This window comes from Geotrypetes seraphini, chromosome 1 (genome assembly GCF_902459505.1).
Source record: "Geotrypetes seraphini chromosome 1, aGeoSer1.1, whole genome shotgun sequence".
Taxonomy (NCBI): Eukaryota; Metazoa; Chordata; class Amphibia; order Gymnophiona; family Dermophiidae; genus Geotrypetes; species Geotrypetes seraphini.
In genome coordinates this window covers 348,244,305-348,262,991 of record NC_047084.1, presented here as the reverse complement: position 1 = coordinate 348,262,991, position 18,687 = coordinate 348,244,305, and the positions used below count along the sequence as shown (strand labels likewise).

General features: G+C 41.4%; 1 protein-coding gene across 6 annotated transcripts in view; it reads right to left on the bottom strand.

Moving 5' to 3' along the window:
* FRAS1 (Fraser extracellular matrix complex subunit 1) overlaps positions 1–18,687 on the bottom strand; it is a 741,777-nt gene that overhangs the window by 299,101 nt on the left and 423,989 nt on the right. For all 6 annotated transcript variants that reach the window (XM_033963431.1, XM_033963422.1, XM_033963441.1 and 3 more), the window contains one exon: positions 622–774. In XM_033963431.1, the coding sequence (XP_033819322.1) occupies positions 622–774 (153 nt within the window). The remainder of the gene's footprint in view (positions 1–621; positions 775–18,687) is intronic.

The window sequence follows — 18,687 nt, the reverse complement described above, 5'->3', positions numbered from 1 at the left end:
TTTCCAATCCATGTTCACCTTTCTGGGAGTCAAAATCTGGAATGATCTCGCAGAAACAACAAGAACAGAAGCCAACCATGCCCAATTCTGGAAAAAAACTGAAAACTCTTCTCTTTGACAATTAATTTTTTAAGATCTCCATACGTTCCGGTTCTTTTGCTTAGTATGATTAGGTCTCCTCCTCCTTTCTTCCCCTTCCTTCTTACTTCCCCTCTGCCCTATCTACCCTTTGTCTTTTCAAGTCGCCTAGAGCCTGTCTAGGTTTGTGCAACTCACAAATATTAGATTAGATTAGAAGAGCACATGTCTGTATCTAAGAAAGACAGGAGAGACCAATATACATTTAACAGTTTGAAACTTTTTTGAAAAGTAAACCAAAGCAAAATCAATTTACTTTGGGGTTATAAAATTGGTTTGAAAGAGATTTCTAATTTATTTAGTATAAATGTTGAATATACTCAAAGGGAAATTCATAGAAGTTATTACATTTATTTCTACGCTAAGCTAAAAATATTCTCATCCTATGGGGTTAACCAATCATCAAGTACTTTATGACAACACAAATGCAATGGACTAAGATAGGCTCACAGACATCTGTATGGGCCTATAGGTGCTACTCACTTTTACATGTCCCTCTTTGTCCATAATACCCCTCAGCACACTCAGAAAGACACTGGTCCCCATGCAGTAGGTGACGAGGATTCTGACATCTCAAGCAGTTGCTTCCAGTATCATGAAGATCAGCTACACAGTTCTGGCATGAAGGATGGCAGTCTGCAAAGGACAAAGAAAATGTATAGCCAAGGTTGAGGAGGATATGGGATGCCTGTTTACTATGCTATCTGACTTCATGTGATGTGTCACACTTCATGTGACAGAAGTTTGATGAAACCTTTGGAGAGGAAAGTCCTCACATGTTTAGTTCTACACAACAGATGATAGGGAGAAAAATCTGAAAATGTATTTCCATCATGTCCTCCCTTTAGGTTTACCTGGAATGGGCGATACTGGGAGAAGGAGGTCTGGAGCAGGATTAGCAAATATACTCACACCTTAGAAAATACAAAATATACATGCAAGTGCATAAATGAAAGCAAGGGAATTTGTGCATACCAGAGAATGGGAGTAAATATATTTGCATAAAATTCTCTGAGGCAATTTTCAAAACAGAATTTCACACACACTTTTGTTGTTTTTTGTTTTTTTTAAATAATCTTTATTCATTATAAAACACTTTAAATAAGTGAAAACAAGGGGTGGGGGGGTCATGGGGTCGGCCGGGGGGTCGCGGGTCAGCTGAGGGGCAATCGGGGGTTCTGGGGGGGGCGATTGTTGGGGGGAGGGGTTTCCATCAAGGGCAGGAGGTCCTGGGATCCCTCCTGCCCGTATTGTAGTGGGGGGTGGGGGTAGGGGGTCGCCGGGGCCAGGAGGGTTTGGGCTCCCTCCTGGCCCATTCATGTAGTGGCGGGAGGGTTGCCGAGGCCAGGAGGGCTTGGGCTCCCTCCTGGCCCAAACGAGTCGCGGGGGAGATGGTCGCCGGGGCCAGGAGGGCTTGGGCTCCCTCCTGGCCCGAACGAGTCGTGGGGGGGGGGGGTGGTCGCCGGGGTCAGGAGAGCTTGGGCTCTCTCCTGGCCCGATGTTAATCGCGAGGGGGGGGTGATGGATCGCGGCAGGAGAGATGCCTCATCTCCCCTACCGCGATGCCATCACTCCTCTACTGGAACTGCCGTGACCCGCGGCAGGAGAGATAGGGTATCCCATATCCTCCTCCTGACCCCGGCAACCTACCCATCGCGATGCTTGTGGTGGGTAGGTTGCCGGGCCACTGAACTAATGGCGTCAGCGGCCATCAGCTCAGCGGCCCCTTTTTTGGCACTTAGACCTGGTTTGACTACGTCTAAGTCAAAAAGGTCTAAGTGCCGACTAGGCAACCTTTAACTGTTTTGGTTATAGGTGTTGTACGCCTAGGTGTAGGTCAGCCCACCTCCCGCCCACTGCCCGCCCTTTCCCCTCCTCTAAACACACCTCTTTTCTCTCTGTGCATTTAGTGGCAGGGGAAAGGCCTAAGCTGTTTTTAGATACGTCTAAAACCAGCTTTGATTATGGGTACTTGGATGATCGGGCTTTTTGATCATCCAAGTAGCCATTTAGGACACTTTTTAGACGTTTTTTTATTTTTTTATTATTACCCCCTTAACACTTTAGACATCACTTATATTTTTACAAGATTATTACAGATTATTACCCTCCCCCACCCATCTTAATCTTTATCATTGTAGTAATTATAAAATTTTAACATAGACTCAGAGATATATTATACATATTTTAAACATAAGATATATATGATCATTTAGACTTATTTATCAAATCTAAAAAATATCACCCTTCCCCCCTATTATCATCTGTATAAATAATAGATTAAAAGATCTTATAATCCTCCCCCCTCCCTGAATGTGCATTTTATCTAACAAAAATCATAACTATAATAATTCTACAAAAGACGATAATGGGCCCCAGATTAATTTAAATTTTTTTGTATTTCCTAACAAATCAGCTTCATTTTCTCATATTTGTAAGTTAGACATAAACTTGCCCACCAGAATGTAAAGTTGAGACGATTCCAGTTTTTCCAGTTTCTTGTAATCATTTGTTTTGAAAATTTGCTGGTACTAGTACTGAGAAATTTATATGTATATTTTTTCCACATCACTACTCTCTTTCCTTTCCTTCATTCCACCTTCTCTCCTTCTTGTGCTTCACCTGTCATCAGTCCTGCTCTCTCCTTTTCCCCATCCATCATCAGTTTCTCTCCTTCCTTCCTTTCCTCCATCCCACTCATCATTACTTTCTCTCTCCCTCCTCTCCTTCATCCTGCTCATCATCACTTTCTCTTCTACCCCATCCAAGGCTATGTTTATAATAAATATATAACAAATATTCATCTGCCTCTCTTTGCAGCAATTCTAAGTTCATATCTTCTCACCCAAACAAAAAAACCTCAGCTTTGCAGGGACTGCTGCCAGATAGCAGCTAAAGATAAGATTAGAATTTATGGCCGTATTAGGTACACCTCCTCTTTAATGGTAGACAAATTAATGCCTCCTGACCTTCCCCTGAACTTATAAGGGCTTAAATACATACAGCATGGCCTTTGTGCTGTATGTATTTAAGGGAAGCTGTAAACTGCAATGAAAGGGTACTCATAAAACTTTCATTACGGGAATTCAGAAAACTGTAAGGAAGATAGAGGCTCAAAAGAAACGTACTACTATTGCTGGGTAGTACCTCACCGGTTGTTGGGTTTCTGTTGACAGTTACAACTGAATATTTGATCCAAATCAAACGGCTGGTAAAGCACATATTTCAGAAAAACATGTGTCGGAGATTATATAAAGGTTACCTCATTTCTCTTAATGATGGACAATTTCATTATCAGGACAAGTGAGAGCGAATGCTAGTCAGAAAAGTGGTTTTTGCCACTAAATCATCTCCTAGGTGTCCCGCCTTACAAAGTATCACATTTTCATAATTTTGTGTGCTGAAATGAGAGCAGAGATACCATCTTATCCCATCCAGTGAATAGTGGACATTCCAGTACCACACCTGACCTTCCTACTGGGTATAAAAGGACTATACCCAGCACCTTAAGAACCAAATTTAAGCAAGACGTGACCCTGCTTTTTTTTTTTTTTTCCTGTGCCTAAGAATAGGCTATTGTAACCCAGAAATATAATCTTAAATTATCCAAATCTCCAAGGAGATTCCAGAGGTCAAACAGCCATTTCAGAAAGAGTATCAAGATCTGTTCATTAAGCCCATTAGACTGGAGACTTTTATAGCATCTGAAAATTGAACTGTAAGAGCAAAGCTGAACGGGATTTGTCTACACATTATGACTCGTATCATTATCAGCTTTCAGCAGACATACACGCCAGCAAATTAAATACTTTTTCACTTCACAACACTGGTATATAGGGGACTATTTACTAAATCACATTAGCTTTGATCGCAGTAGTTAGCCTGCACTAATTTCCAAGTTAACTACCTAATGTGGAAGATGGCAAGGAATGGTCAGAGACTGCACCTTACGAGTAAGGATGGGCAGTTGGGCAAGTTTTGTTGTGTCCAGTTGCCAATATACCTTTCTTAACCAAAATTTTAGAAGCATTAGTGAATAAGCAACTTTCAACGTTCATGATACTCTTGCACTTAGGGGGTTTCTGAAATGTAAATTTAAGGGCTCCTTTTACAATGGTGCGTTAGGGCCTTAACGCGCGGAATAGCACGCGCTAAATTGCCGTGCGCACTAGACCTTAACGCCAGTATTGAGCTGGCGTTAGCTAATAGAAGCATAGCATGGGTTTAGAACGCGCTAAAATCCTGCGTGCGCTAAAAACGCTAGCCCACCTTAGTAAAAGGAGCCCTAAGTATTTATTTTCCAGTTAAGTAAGAATTATTTCAGGATACAAAAAAAAATTGTTTATCTGTGTCTTCATGTCACGAGTACTAAAACTGTGCCGGAGCTTGTTATTTAATATAGAAAATTGAAGACAGATAAAAGACCACATGGTCTATCTAGTCTGCTTATCCATTCCATTTACTATCCCCCTCCTCTCCCTTACAGATCCAATGTACTTGTCCAAGTTTTCTTGAATTCAGATACGCTTTTTTGTCACCACGCTTTCATCAGGAAGCCGTTCCATTCTTTCATCACCCTTTCCAGGAAAAAGTAGTTTCTGAGGTTATTTCTGAATCTGTCCCCTTTCACCTTCATCCTAAGCCCCCGTAATTCCAGAATTTCCTTTCAGTTGAAAGAGACTCGCCTCATGTGCCTTTATACCAGTGGTTCCCAAACCTGTCCTGGGGGACCCCCAGCCAGTCAGGTTTTCAAGATATCCCTAATGAATATGCATGAGAGAGATTTGCATACTTGTCACTTCCATTATATGCAAATCTCTCTCATGCATATTCATTAGGAATATCTTGAAAACCTGAATGGCTGGGGGTCCCCCAGGACAGGTTTGGGAACTACTGCTTTATACCATCTAGGTATTTAAACATCTCTAGCATATATCTCCTCTCCCACCTCTCATCCAAAGTATACATATTGAGATACTTAAGTCTGTCCCTGTACGCCTCATAATAAAAACCACTGACCATTTTAATAGGGGTGTCAAAGTCCCTCCTCGAGGGCCGCAATCCAGTCGGGTGTTCAGGATTTACCCAATGAATATGCATGAGATCTATTAGCATACAATGAAAGTAGTGCATCCAAATAGATCTCATGCATATTCATTGGGGAAATCTTGAACACCCGATTGGATTGTGACCCTCGAGGAGGGACTTTGACATCCCTGCTCTAGACCAACTCTATCTTGTTTATATCTATCTTCTTGAAGGTGTGGTCACCAGAATTGTACACAATAATCTAAATGAAGTCTAACCAGAGTCTTATACAGGGGCATCAATACCTCTTTTCCCTACTAGCCATTCCTCTCCCTATGCACCTAACCATCCTTCTAGCGTTTGCTGTCGGACTTTTCAACTTGTTTGGATCATCACATACTATCACACCCAAGTTCTACTCTTCTCTCCTGCACAAAAGTTATTCACCCCCTAAACCAGGGGTAGGCAATTCCGGTCCTTGAGAGCCAGAGCCAGGTCAGGTTTTCAAGATATCCACAATAAATATGCATGAGATAGATTTGCATCTCAAGGAGGCAGTGCATGCAAATCCATCTCATACATATTCATGGTAGAGATCCTGAAAACCTGACCTGGTTCCGGCTCTTGAAGACGGGAATTGCCTACCTCTGCCCTAAACTGTGCAAAAACTGAGTGGTCACATAGCTCTGAGTTGACAGCAATTTTCAAAAGCCATTGCTTGAATACATAGTTTGTGAATTCTGCGCAAGGTACCACAGTTAGACTGTGAGCCTGCTGAGACATAGGGACATTTTTGATAGGACATCTAATTCTGACTTTGGACATTTCCCGTACGATGTCTAAAGTCAGAGGTGGAGAAATAGCCATTTTCAAAACTGGCAAAACCGCAAGAAGTCCAAATCTTTTTTTTTTTTTTTTTGAAAATCGCCTATTTAGATGTCTTAGTCGCCAGGATGTCCAACCTTAGGACAGCCAACTTTGTTTGCCATTGTCAAACACAAAAATGCCCAAGTTTAAAACATCCAAATCCAGACCATTTGGACAAGGGACGGGCCAGCATTGTAATGGACTGACCACACAGACATGCCATTAGAGTAATGGGGCACTGCTGTGAACTTCACATGAAGGGTGTCAGAAGTACATTTCACTATAATCCCCTTCTAATGTATGCTGAGCCCTCCTAAACTCCTCCAAAACCTAATATGCCCACCTGTCTACCACCCCAATCTATAAGGCAGTATAGTGGGATATTGGTGGGCTCACACTTTCCACTATAAATATAGTGGTTAGAGTGGCTTATTGCCTGAGTCCTTCTCTCATTAACCCACCCAGCCACAAATGAGCAGAGATGACCAAGGTATTCAGGCTGGCACAACTTTAATAGGTAGCTTGCATGGAACACACTTCAAACGAACCCGACACAGGCCGTATTTTGGCAAATGCCTACTTCAGGGGTTCATAATCTCCTAAAATTGTAATACTGTATGAAGTCCGTTATTTATAGTGTGCACCAATAAAGACGCAGAGCCAGCACCTTATCGTTCTCAAAGCGAAAGTGAAAACTACCAGGCTACTTAAGACTCCTGTGTGCTGCTCTACTAGGATTTCCCATACTAGGAGCTGCTGTTCTAAAGATAGGTGTGCACTGTTTCATTCAGATTTTGGGGGAGTGGAAGGGGGGTCAGTAACCACTGGGGGGGGGAGTGTGGGAGATGATAACTTTTACCTTTTTGGCACTTAGATGCTTTTAAAACAGGTCTTGCTCAGAACGTCAAAGTTCCTTCCAGAACGTCTTGGGAAAGGTTTGCTTATTAACGCAAGATGTCCAAGTCTAAGCCCACCCAGAACACTCCTCCAAAATGCCCCCCCCCCCTTTAGTTTTGGACACACAGCAGTTAGGATGCCTTGCAAGACGTCCAGAAAGATGGTTTAAAAAAATCAGCACTTGGATGTTTTGGCGAGAAAAACATCCTAGTGCCGATTTATACCGTTTTATGGACGTCTTAGTGTTTTGAAAATGCCCCTAATAGCAACATAGTAAATGATGGCGGATAAAGACCTGCGTGGTCCAATCAGTCTCACACTTATCATCTAACAATTATTCATTTTACTTGCTAAGTTCCTCTATAAGATGTCCTCTCCTACTCACCCCCCACGATAAGCAAGACGTGCACTCAGATGATATGAATAAAATGCGCATACTTGCTCCTGATCTGTCTTGCCATACACAGAAAAACAAACCGTAGAAATCTGTCATGCATCAGCCAAATTTCCACCAGTGTCGGAGTAGCTGTCAAAGCCAACTCCAGCCCATTCCAATCTGTCTTTCCATATATGAAACAAAGGTTGTAGAAGTCCGTCCAGCATAAACTTCACTTCCCCACTGCTGGGGCGCCATTTAAGCATCATTCCTGCACATCATAAATTAAATTATAGTAGTTGATCTGATGATTTTTTGAGTTTTGTGTCGATATTATCGTCTTTCTATTTAGGGATGTTTTGTGTTTAACCCACCCATTTTTGAACTCGGTCACTGTTTTTACCTCCACCACCTCTGCAGGAAGGGCATTCCAGGTATCCATCACCTTCTCCATGAAAAGGTATTTCCTGGCATTACTCCTAAGTCTACCATTCTGCAACATCATATTATGTCCTTTTGTTTTACTGCTTCTCTGTCTCTGGAAAAGATTTGTTTGTAAATAAATACCATTCAAGTATTTAAACGTCTGCATCATATCTCATCTATCTTTTCTTTCCTCTAGTCTAGGGTATACAAATTCAAGTTTTCAAGCCTCTTCTCAGATGTCTCTAGGCGCAAACCCAGTATAATTTTTGTCACCTTCCTCTGAACGTCTTCAAGTCTTCTCACATCCTTAGCAAGATATGGCCTTCAGAACTGAACACAATATTCCCAAGTAGGGCCTCACCAGCGACTTGTACTGGGGCACTAGCACCTCCCTTTTTCTGCTGGCGACTCCTCTCTCTTTGCAGCCCAGCATCCTTCTGGCTAAGGCCACCGTTTTGTCACAATGTTTCGCAGCCTTGAGGTCCTCGGACACTCTCATGCCAAGGTCCCTCTCTCAGTTTGGGCAAATCAGCAGAAGACTTGTTCTCCATTCAAGGTTCTAATTAATCCCTAGCAACCTACAAGTCCTCCAGCCCTAAGTGACATGGCCAGCCAAACAACTTTTTCTGATTTTAAGGAGTTTTTCTTTGTGATTAGCTCAGTTTTTGTTATTTAGGATTTGGAATATTCTGTAAACCATCTTGATGCCTTAGTTTGAAGGGCAGTCCAGCAAACTCAATAAATATGGGAGACGTTAGGTGAGTAGGAACAGGGTAATGAATGAGTGAGGATAGGTGGGTAGGAAGTGGCTGGGGGTTATTAATGAATGAACAGCAGGTAGATAAATAGTTGGGTATGTGGTAACTATGTGATTGTAGAGTATTAATGAGTAGGTTGAGGGTCCTACGGCAGATTTACTCTGGCTTAGGAGGCTCTTAGTAGAGTCCCTCTTTCTCAAGGATCGTGAGCTAGACCAGGGAGCTTCTAATTTCTTTACTTCAAAAACTTGAGGTGTGGATTAGACTTTAAAACACTGACATAAACATTAACAACATTACTGGCTTTATTAGTGCACCTTTTTAAAAAATTTTATAACACTTAGGGCTCCTTTTACTAAGGTGCGTTAGGGCCTCAACGCGCAGATTAACACACGCTAAATTGCCATATGCGCAAGACCTTAACGCCAGCATTGAGCTGGCGTTATTCCAGAAGCATACCGCACGGTGTAGCGCGCGGTAATTTTGTGCATGCCCTAAAAGCGCTAGCGCACCTTAGTAAAAGGAGCCCTTAAATTTGTGAAGCTTTTGCATACTATTTGCTGACTGCGTTGTGAGTTAATTTTATTTTTTAACTCATGCACTAAATTTTAGCAGACAATTTTTACACATTATTACATCAGCCTCACAGTAAGTCCTCTTGTATTACTTGCAAGGATAATTTAATCTTATTTCCTGTTTAAATAGGCCCAAATTCTATAAACGCTGCTACTAATAGTGCCGCTTTTAATTGGCTTAATTAACTTTAATTGACACAATAATTATCGCTTATTGTTTATTAAACTTGACGTACCGCCTTAGTTGCAGCACAATCCAAGGCAATTTACAATAAAAATAATTTATACAATAAAAACAGAATGCCATTAACAAAATAGGATAGAAATCATCATTCATTCAAAGAACACAGACATAATCTCCATTACTCCTGGGGGGGGGGGGGTTCTTATAAATTGTATCATTGAAACTGCTTGTTGAAAAAGATAAGTTTTAAAAAGTACTTGAAACTTGGTAAAAGAAGATTTTAAACGTAGATTTAAAGGTAATGAATTCCATAATGCCGGTGCAATAGCAAAAAAAATGCTGAATGTCTTATTCATTCCCATTTTGTTTTTGAAGGATAAGGAATAACAAGTTAAACCTTGATTTGCGAGCATAATTTGTTCCAGAAGTATGCTTGTAATCCAAAGCACTCGTATATCAAAGCAAACTTCCCCATGCTTGCAAACCAAGTTACTTGCAATCCAAGGTTGAACTAACTTGGTTTGCAAGTGTTTTGCAAGACAAGCAAAACATTTTGTTAAATTTTAATTTGATATTCAAGTAATGTCTTCCAATACAAGTACATACAGTATACACACATCACAACTGAGCCGACGGTTCTTCTCTCTGATGCTGCAAGAGTGTATTCACAGTTCTAAACAAGCAAAGTCTTGCAATACGAGTACGTACAGAACACACGTGTCACATCATCACAACTGAGCTGATGGTTCTTCTCTCTCTAACGCTGTAGGAGTGTAGTGACTGTTCTAAATGAGCGAGGTCTTGCAAAATAAAGTACGTATAGTATTTTGTATTAAAGATTTTGGGTTGTGGAACGAATCGTCTGAGTTTTTTATTTCCTATGGGGAAGTTCGCTTTGAAACACGAGTGCTTTGGATTACAAGCATGCTTCTGGAACAAATTATGCTCGCAAACCAAGGTTTGACTGTATTTGAGAGAGAATATAAATTGCAGCTTCCCTACCTTCAAACTAGTGCACCTCAATGAAACCAATGCAGACACTGTAACCTACAATCTCTAGAATAAAATCTAAGGGAATAATGAAACTAGACTATATGTAAATCCTGCCCCATTTTTAGCGCATGTTATTTTGCAGCTTTCATGCAAAGAATAGGGGATTTATGCATTTGGCAACAGCTGTTAACCTATTTACAGTAAGGGGGGATTCATGAAAGGAGCACTAAGGGAGCCATTGTCTTGCAATACAAGTACATACAGTATATACACATCACAACTGAGCTGATGGTTCTTCTCTTTTGACACTGCGGAAGTGTAGTGACTGTTCTAAAAGAGAAAAGTCTTGCAATACAAGTACGTATAGTATTTTGCATTAAAGTTTTTGGGTTGTGGAACGAATTGTCTGAGTTTCCATTATTTCCTATGGGGGAAATTTGCTTTGATATACAAGTGCTTTGGATTACAAGCATGCTTCTGGAACGAATTATGCTCGCAAACCAAGGCTTTACTGTACTTGCAATCCAAAGTTTTAATGTATATTATCTGTTAATGAATGAAGAGTCCGAGATGATGAATAAGGAATAATTTAAATTACCAAATAATCAGGAATGCCTGAATGTAATGTTTTATAAGTTAAAGTAAGAATTTTGAATTGTATATGATAGTATACTGGAAGCCAGTGTACCTAACTCAATAAAGTATTACATGATCAAATTTTCTGGCGTTACATAAGAACATAAGAAATTGCCTCCGCTGAGGCAGACCAGAGGTCCATCTTGCCCAGCGGTCCATCAGGCCCACTGCCTGAACAGTGGTCTCTGACTAATTTTATAATTTACCTCTAATCCTGTCCTTACCTCTACTTCTATCTGTACCCCTCAATCCCTTTGTCCTCCAGGTACCTGTCCAGACCTTGTTTGAAGCCCTGTAGCGTGCTTCTGCCTATCACAACCTCCGGCAGCGCGTTCCATGTATCCACCACCCTCTGGGTGAAAAAGAACTTCCTGGCGTTTGTTCTAAACCTCTCCCCTTTCAATTTCTCTGAGTGCCCCCTTGTACTTGTGGTTCCCCTTAGTTTGAAAAATCTGTCCCTGTCCACTTTTTCTCTGCCCTTCATGATCTTGAAGGTTTCTATCATGTCTCCCCTGAGTCGTCGCTTTTCCAGGGAGAAAAGCCCCAGCTTTTTCAGCCTGACAGTATATGAGAGGTCACCCATACCCTTTATCAGCTTAGTTGCTCTTCTCTGGACTCTCTCAAGTACCGCCATGTCTTTCTTGAGGTACGGCGACCAGTACTGGACACAGTACTCCAGGTGCGGGCGCACCATTGCACGATACAGTGGCAGGATGACTTCCTTCGTCCTGGTCGTGATACCTTTCTTAATGATACCCAACATTTTGTTTGCTTTCCTTGAGGCTGTGGCGCACTGCGCCGACGCCTTCAATGTTGTGTCCACCATCACTCCCAGGTCTCTTTCAAGGTTGCTCACCCCTAGCGGTGATCCCCCCATCTTGTAAGTGAACATCGGGTTCTTTTTCCCCACATGCATGACCTTGCATTTCCCTATGTTGAAGCTCATTTGCCACTTTTTGGCCCACTCTTCCAGCGCTGTCAGATCTTTTTGGAGGTCTTCGCAGTCCTCCATAAAATTCTAACTGCAGTATTTTGTAGTGTTTGAAGGCGCTTTAACAGTGATTTTGGCAAGCCTGCTTAGATTACATTACAGTAATCCAATTTCGAGTTTATAAAAGCATAAAAAGGTTTCAGTAATGATTCTTTTGTAACTAAATTTCGGACTGCTCCAAGGGCTCCTTTTACTAATGTGCGCCAGCGGTTTTAGCGCAGGCGCTAGACGCAAACGCCTCCATAGAGCTTGCGTTAGTAGTTTCCATTTAGCGCGGGGATTGCGCGCACTAATCTTCAGCGCACGCTAAAACCGCTAGCGCACCTTAGTAAAAGGAGCCCTAAGCCTTTGAAGTGCATAAAAACCTGATTTTATCACAGTGGATATTTGTGTGATAAATGATAAAGATGAGTCAATGGTTATTCCCCAAATAGCGAAATGGCGGCATTGTTTACATGCAATTAAAATCACTTTAAAAAAAAAAAAAAATCAAAAAAACGATGCCTCCAAAAATGGCACCAGAATTGCAACTAGAGACACCTACCGGTGCCTAAGGGCAAAATAGGCATGGTTAATACCAAAAGTACCCTTTAGGCATCAGTAGGCACCTCCGTAGTTGTGACTCCGGTCACAGATAGGCGCTAGAAATGTAGGCTTGAAAACCTAGAGCCTATCTCTGTTGTAGCTATTTTTATTTTTTTTTTAATTATTATTTTATTAAATTACAACAGTGTAAATACATTTGATTAAAAATAGCAAATATTACAGAGAATACACCATTTCATATAATTAGTATATAGAAGCATAACTATATCCCCCCCTTCCATCAATTATCGATAATACTAAACAGCTTTATTACTTTAATAAAAAGATTTCATATCCATTTTTCCAGTATCTTTCCCTCCCTTACCCCTCTCCTGCCCCGGATGTATAATGAAAAATCTCAGAAGGTAATACATTATCCTTTACTATGAAGCAACAGATAAAGTCAATGGACTCCATACTTTATTAAATAAAACACTAAATCCTAAACATTCCGCGTTCATCCTCTCATATTGATTTATATTACATACATTTGTCCACCAAAATGTATAAATTAATCTATCGTGACTTTTTCAATTCTCTGTCGTAGCTATTGAGTGATTGACAGGCAATCGGCACCGCTTTTGTGGGCCATTGCCGATTGTGGCGCCAATTATAGAATCCGTGCCACAGACACTCTAAAATTCAAACTGATTGCATACGTCTAACACCTTCCCCCCTCCCCCTACACAATACTGAGCCCACAGAGGTCAGCATTTCTTTTAAACACTGGCTACTGCAAGCAAAAAAAACTCCAAGATATTTAGCGGTAGTATATGGACAAAGCATTGCAGTAACAGCATTATCTAAACAATAAAATGCATAGGGTCGGCCTTACAGATGACAATACTTGTTGGCATTCCAATAATGACTTAGGTGATGCAATCCATATGTTATTCTTATGTCCTCATATTTACGATTCTTGGTCTCAAGTTTGGTCTGCTATTAAATCTATATTACCAATTCAATCCTTTTTAACATTCAATATTATTTTTTGATTAAAGACTATCTATTATTATTATTGATATTATTATTATTATTTATTGATATTATTATTTTTTGAGCTATTAAAGAAAAACTATATCCCAATCACAAAACTATTCAATATTTTATTAGCAATAACATTACAACTAATTTTTAATAACTGGAAATCTACGAGTCTACTTAACATTACGTTCTGGTGGATGTCAGTATAGAAACATAACAGTTTGACGGCAGAAAAGGGCCGGCGGCCCAACAAGTCTGCACACACAATAACCCTCCCTCCCACAAGTCTACTCAAGACAAACCCCCCCCCACCTGAAGTATCCATCTTTTAAGCAAATACATAAATTTGAATCTAAAGTAACTGAATACTCTAATAGATCAGCTACGATCAATAAAATATGGCACCCCTTATTAAAGACTCGTCAATACCATTGACTATGTGCTCCTTTTACAAAGGTGTGTTAGGGCTTTAACGCACGGAATAGTGCATGCTAAATTACCCGCGCACTAGCCGCTATCGCGTCCTTTTAAGCAGGCGGTAGTTTTTCAGCTAGTGTGTGCTATAGCGCACACTAATCTGGTGCGTGAGCTAAAAACGCTAGCGCAGTGGTTCCCAACCCTGTCCTGGAGGACCACCAGGCCAGTCGGGTTTTCAGGATAGCCCTAATGAATATGCATGGAGCAGATTTGCATGCCTGGCACCTCCATTATATGCAGATCCCTCTCAGCCCTATGTATTTTTTTATAACTTATCTTTTTCCTATTTTGTGTACATAAGAACATAAGAAAAGCCTTCACCGGATCAGACCGAGGTCCATCCAGTCCGGTGATCCGCACACGCGGCGGCCCATTTAGGTACTCCTGATTGGAGACCCAGATATACATTTCATCATATTTCAATTCTATGAATATCGGAGCTGTTACCGCCGCAGCTGGAGCTAAAAAACGCGCTACAATTTTGTAAAAGGGGGGATAGTGAGAACATTTCATTTCACAAATAGTTCAGATTGAGAATTGAAATATGATAAAATGTACACAAAATAGGAAGAAGAGCTGTTACTGCCGTGGCCGGTGCTAAACGCTAGAGCGGTTTTGTAAAAGGGTGGGGAGGTATATTTGCTATACATTTGCTTGTGGTTGAAATATCCTTCTCTAGGTTGTAGTTTCTAACATCTTATTGATGAGTATCATTTTCTTGTATTTTAAAATTGTTTTCAATAACATTTTATGAACTTAAAAAAAGATGATATTCAGGCATTATCTGAATAACTCAGCCTTTTTTTATTAGGGGGGGATTGGGACTTGTATATCACCTTTTTGTAGTTATACAACCACACTCAAGGGGCTCCTTTTAGCTGGCCGCTACTACCTCCTTTTAAGCAGGCGGTAATTTTTCAGCTAGCGCGCGCTAATCTTGTGCGTGCGCTATAAACGCTAGCGCACCTTAGTAAAAGGAGCCCACAGTAGTTTACATTCTGGTCCTTCAAACATTTTCCTCATCTGTCCCCATGGGCTCACAATCTATCTAATGTACTTGGAGGTGGGGGGGGGAGGGGAGGCAGTGGGGGATTAAGTGACTTGAATCTTCTATACAGAAATCTTCTATACAGAAATGAGAAAGAAAATCAAATCCAACTCCTATAACTTTGTGGCATAAGTAAATCATTGCTTGAATATAAGTGAGAAAGTTATAGGAGTTGGATTAAGTGACTTGCCCAGGGTCACAGGGAGCAGCGCGGGGTTTGAACCCACAACCTCAGGGTGCTGAGGCTGCAGCTGTCACCACTGTGCCACACTATTATCCTAAGTTATCCTGATAGTTATCTGAGTAACAGTGTTGGAAATTGTTGCTACCCAGATAACTCTAGTCTCTGCCCCGGCCTGACCACCAGATCACCCTGGCATTGTCCAGATCAGTGGTCTCAAACTCGCGGCCTGGGGGCCACATGCGACCCGCCAGGTACTATTTTGAGGCCCTCGGTATGTTTATCATAATCACAGACGTAAAATAAAACAGTTTCTTGATCATATGTCTCTTTAGCTATAAATGACAATATTATTATTAAGACTTAGCCAAAAGGAAAGATTTATAAACTATAAAGAGTTTTACCTCATGCAAAACTGTCATTTCTTTAATAAGACATTAACTATTTTTTTCTGAGGCCCTAGAAGTACCTACAAATCCAAAATGTGGCCCTGCAGATGTTTGAGTTTGAGATCACTGGTCTAGATAGTGCTGAGGAAGTCTATACTCAGCAGCACTATCTCTTCCCACCTGAACTTTTCTAGTCTTCAAGGAAATGGATATGGCATTTTGGCCTAGGCTCTCCTTGTTAGCAGGCCAAGAGCCTCCTTTTTCTACTCAGCATAGCACCCCCTCCCCCAGTTTCAGCTTCATCGTGATAAAAATAAAACCTTGAAAAGATGCTTGTAGTTATAAAGTAGTTTACTGCAACCTAAAAAACTAAATTTCAGAAATGAAAACATTTGAAAAAAAGCAGACGAGAAACTCAATAAGAAAGTCCAAATTGCTTGGAGACAATACAGAACTAGCAATGGTGTCTATTATCTCACAAGCTCTTTTGCTTTCCTTCAGCTCATTTATTTTTATAGAGGCTTCTCCAATGGCAGAAACATCAAAACCAGCAATTTTCCTTTAATAAGCCATGCTGAGCTGTAGCTGAATCAGGTCCTATATACAGCAGGGCTGATTGAAATAGTTGGATTCATTTTGAAGTAGTTAAATTGCACTTTGAGACTTCCTAACAAAATAGTTAAGTGCATTTGTGCTCTAGCCTCTTGGAAAAGACTTACAGAAAAAATATTACTCTTGGAAATCCAAACGGAGAAAGGAAAGAGCAGACTTCATTTTTCATGTTGCTATCCTAATCCTTGTAAGGCAATTAAAGCATTATACCTATTTAAAGTCTATGAGCCGTGTGATTAATCTTTTTACACTACATAAATATAGCCACTCGCCCAATTGCTCTTTAGCTGCAGGTAATGCCAACGGAAGAAGGAAGGTGATGCCAATGGAGGTGCCATGGGAAAGACAGTGATGATGCCAGGGGATGGTGTAAAGGATGACAGAGAAGAGGTGTTTCCAAGGGATAGGAAGAAAGGGAAAATGGTGATGACAAAAAGGACGGGAGGAGGGAAGGAGTGAGTGAAGGACGAGGGAAAGTGGTGATGCTGTGGGACTGGAAGTTGGGGGGGGGGATGTCTGGTGGGGGAGGGGAGGCAGGCGGAAAGGGAAAGTAATGATGTTGACAGGGGTAAAGAGAAAATGATGGTATGCCAGTGCTGGGTATCAAAAGATTGGGAGCTACTGTCCTCACACGTGTCAAACAGTCCTCTAGGGACAGCTAAGCATCTTCCTACTCAGAAACATATTCCATGGCATAAATCATTCAACAGTGAAGGATAAATTTGCCTGAACCAAACTTGGCTCTAAAAGTCAAATCAAGAGACCATGACCCAGATCTTGATAATCAGAGGGGACATGGCCTTTATTATCAATTGAAATTGTGGGTACCCCTCTACTCCTAGTTTCCAGCACTGAATATCCAGGTCTTTGCAGGCTGCTGGAAGCTATACCGATCTGGCCGATATTCAATGAATTCCAATTAACCATTAGTTTGCTGTGGTTCTTTGTGTGTGAATAGCTATCAGGGAAAATGGAACCACCTAAAATGCGGCCCATCTTCTCCAGCACTCAAAGTGTGATAGCATACCCCAAAATGTGGCTGTTAGGTTGTGGGCTTTAATTTGCCGCCAAGTGTTGTAGTACATATAATAAGCTTTTAAAGTTTTTTCCATCTTTAGTTTGTGGTAGAGAATGACACGGGGACAAATTTTTCCCCGTCCCTACAGGAACTCAGTTTCTCCATCTCGCCCCCGCGGGTTTTGTCACTGTGTCTGTCCCATTCCTGTAAGCTCTGCCTTAACCACATAAGCCTTGAACACTTATGATTTTTAAGTGTTTGAGGCTTGTGTAGATGAGGACAGAGCTTGTAGGAATGGGGCAGGGACAGGAAAAAGAAAATGAATTCCTGTGGGGACGGGGAAAAATTTGTCCCCTTGTCATTCTCTAGACTTTGTGGTACTGATCGACTGCAGGTCTCCCTGTGGCTATTGCAAATCTTAACCTCTCATGTTGTCTATTGGTTCCCTGGGCAGCAGCACTAAACAATGACTAAGGGGCTGGAGGAGTTGCCATACAGTGAGAGATTAGAGAAACTGGGCCTCTTCTCCCTTGAAAAGAGGAGACTGTGAGGGGACATGATCGAAACATTCAAGATAATGAAGGGAATAGACTTAGTAGATAAAAACAGGTTGTTCACCCTCTCCAAGGTGGGGAGAACGAGAGGGCACTCTCTAAAGTTAAAAGGGGATAGATTCTGTACAAACGTAAGGAAGTTCTTCTTCACCCAGAGAGTGGTAGAAAACTGGAACGCTCTTCTGGAGGCTGTTATAGGGGAAAACACCCTCCAGGGATTCAAGACAAAGTTAGACAAGTTCCTGCTGAACCAGAACATACGCAGGTAAAGCTAGTCTCAGTTAGGACACTGGCCTTTGACCTAGGGGCCGCCATGTGAGCAGACTGCTGAGCATGATGGACCACTGGTCTGACCCAGCAGCGGCAATTCTTATATTCTTATGACGATGCCTGGATAACTTCTAGCACCTGAACCACCCAAAACTAAGCATAGAGTACTGCAGTTTTCACAGCTAATATTCAGCGGCACTCCCCAGTAAAGCACTACTGAATATTAGGTTTGGGCCAGGCAGAGTTCTGAATATCAACCCAGTCAGGAAATACTTCACCAAGCTAGGGAATGAAATCAGTGGATGCTTTCTATCAATGAGGAATACTGACACAGTAAACTGATGAGCAATGGATCCAGTATCAATGTAGGTATTCAGTGGACTCTTGCAAACTAATACACTTCTCCCTCCGTATCCACGGTTTCCGTATCTATGGATTCGCTTATTTGTGATTTTTTGGAAGCTGACTCCGCCCCCCCAAAATTATATCATCATTAAAGTTCTTTTTCCTTTTACTGTACCGATAAAAAAGTGCATCGCTTACCATTCATTCTGAAAAATCGCTGCTACCATGCTTTCTCCCACAAATTCGCTGCTTTCATGCTTCCCAGTGTGCACTGAGGAAAACGCTGCTTCCCAGCATCCATAGAGAGAAAGGCTTCTTCCCAGCATGCCTGCCCAGAAATCGCTGCTTGATTGCC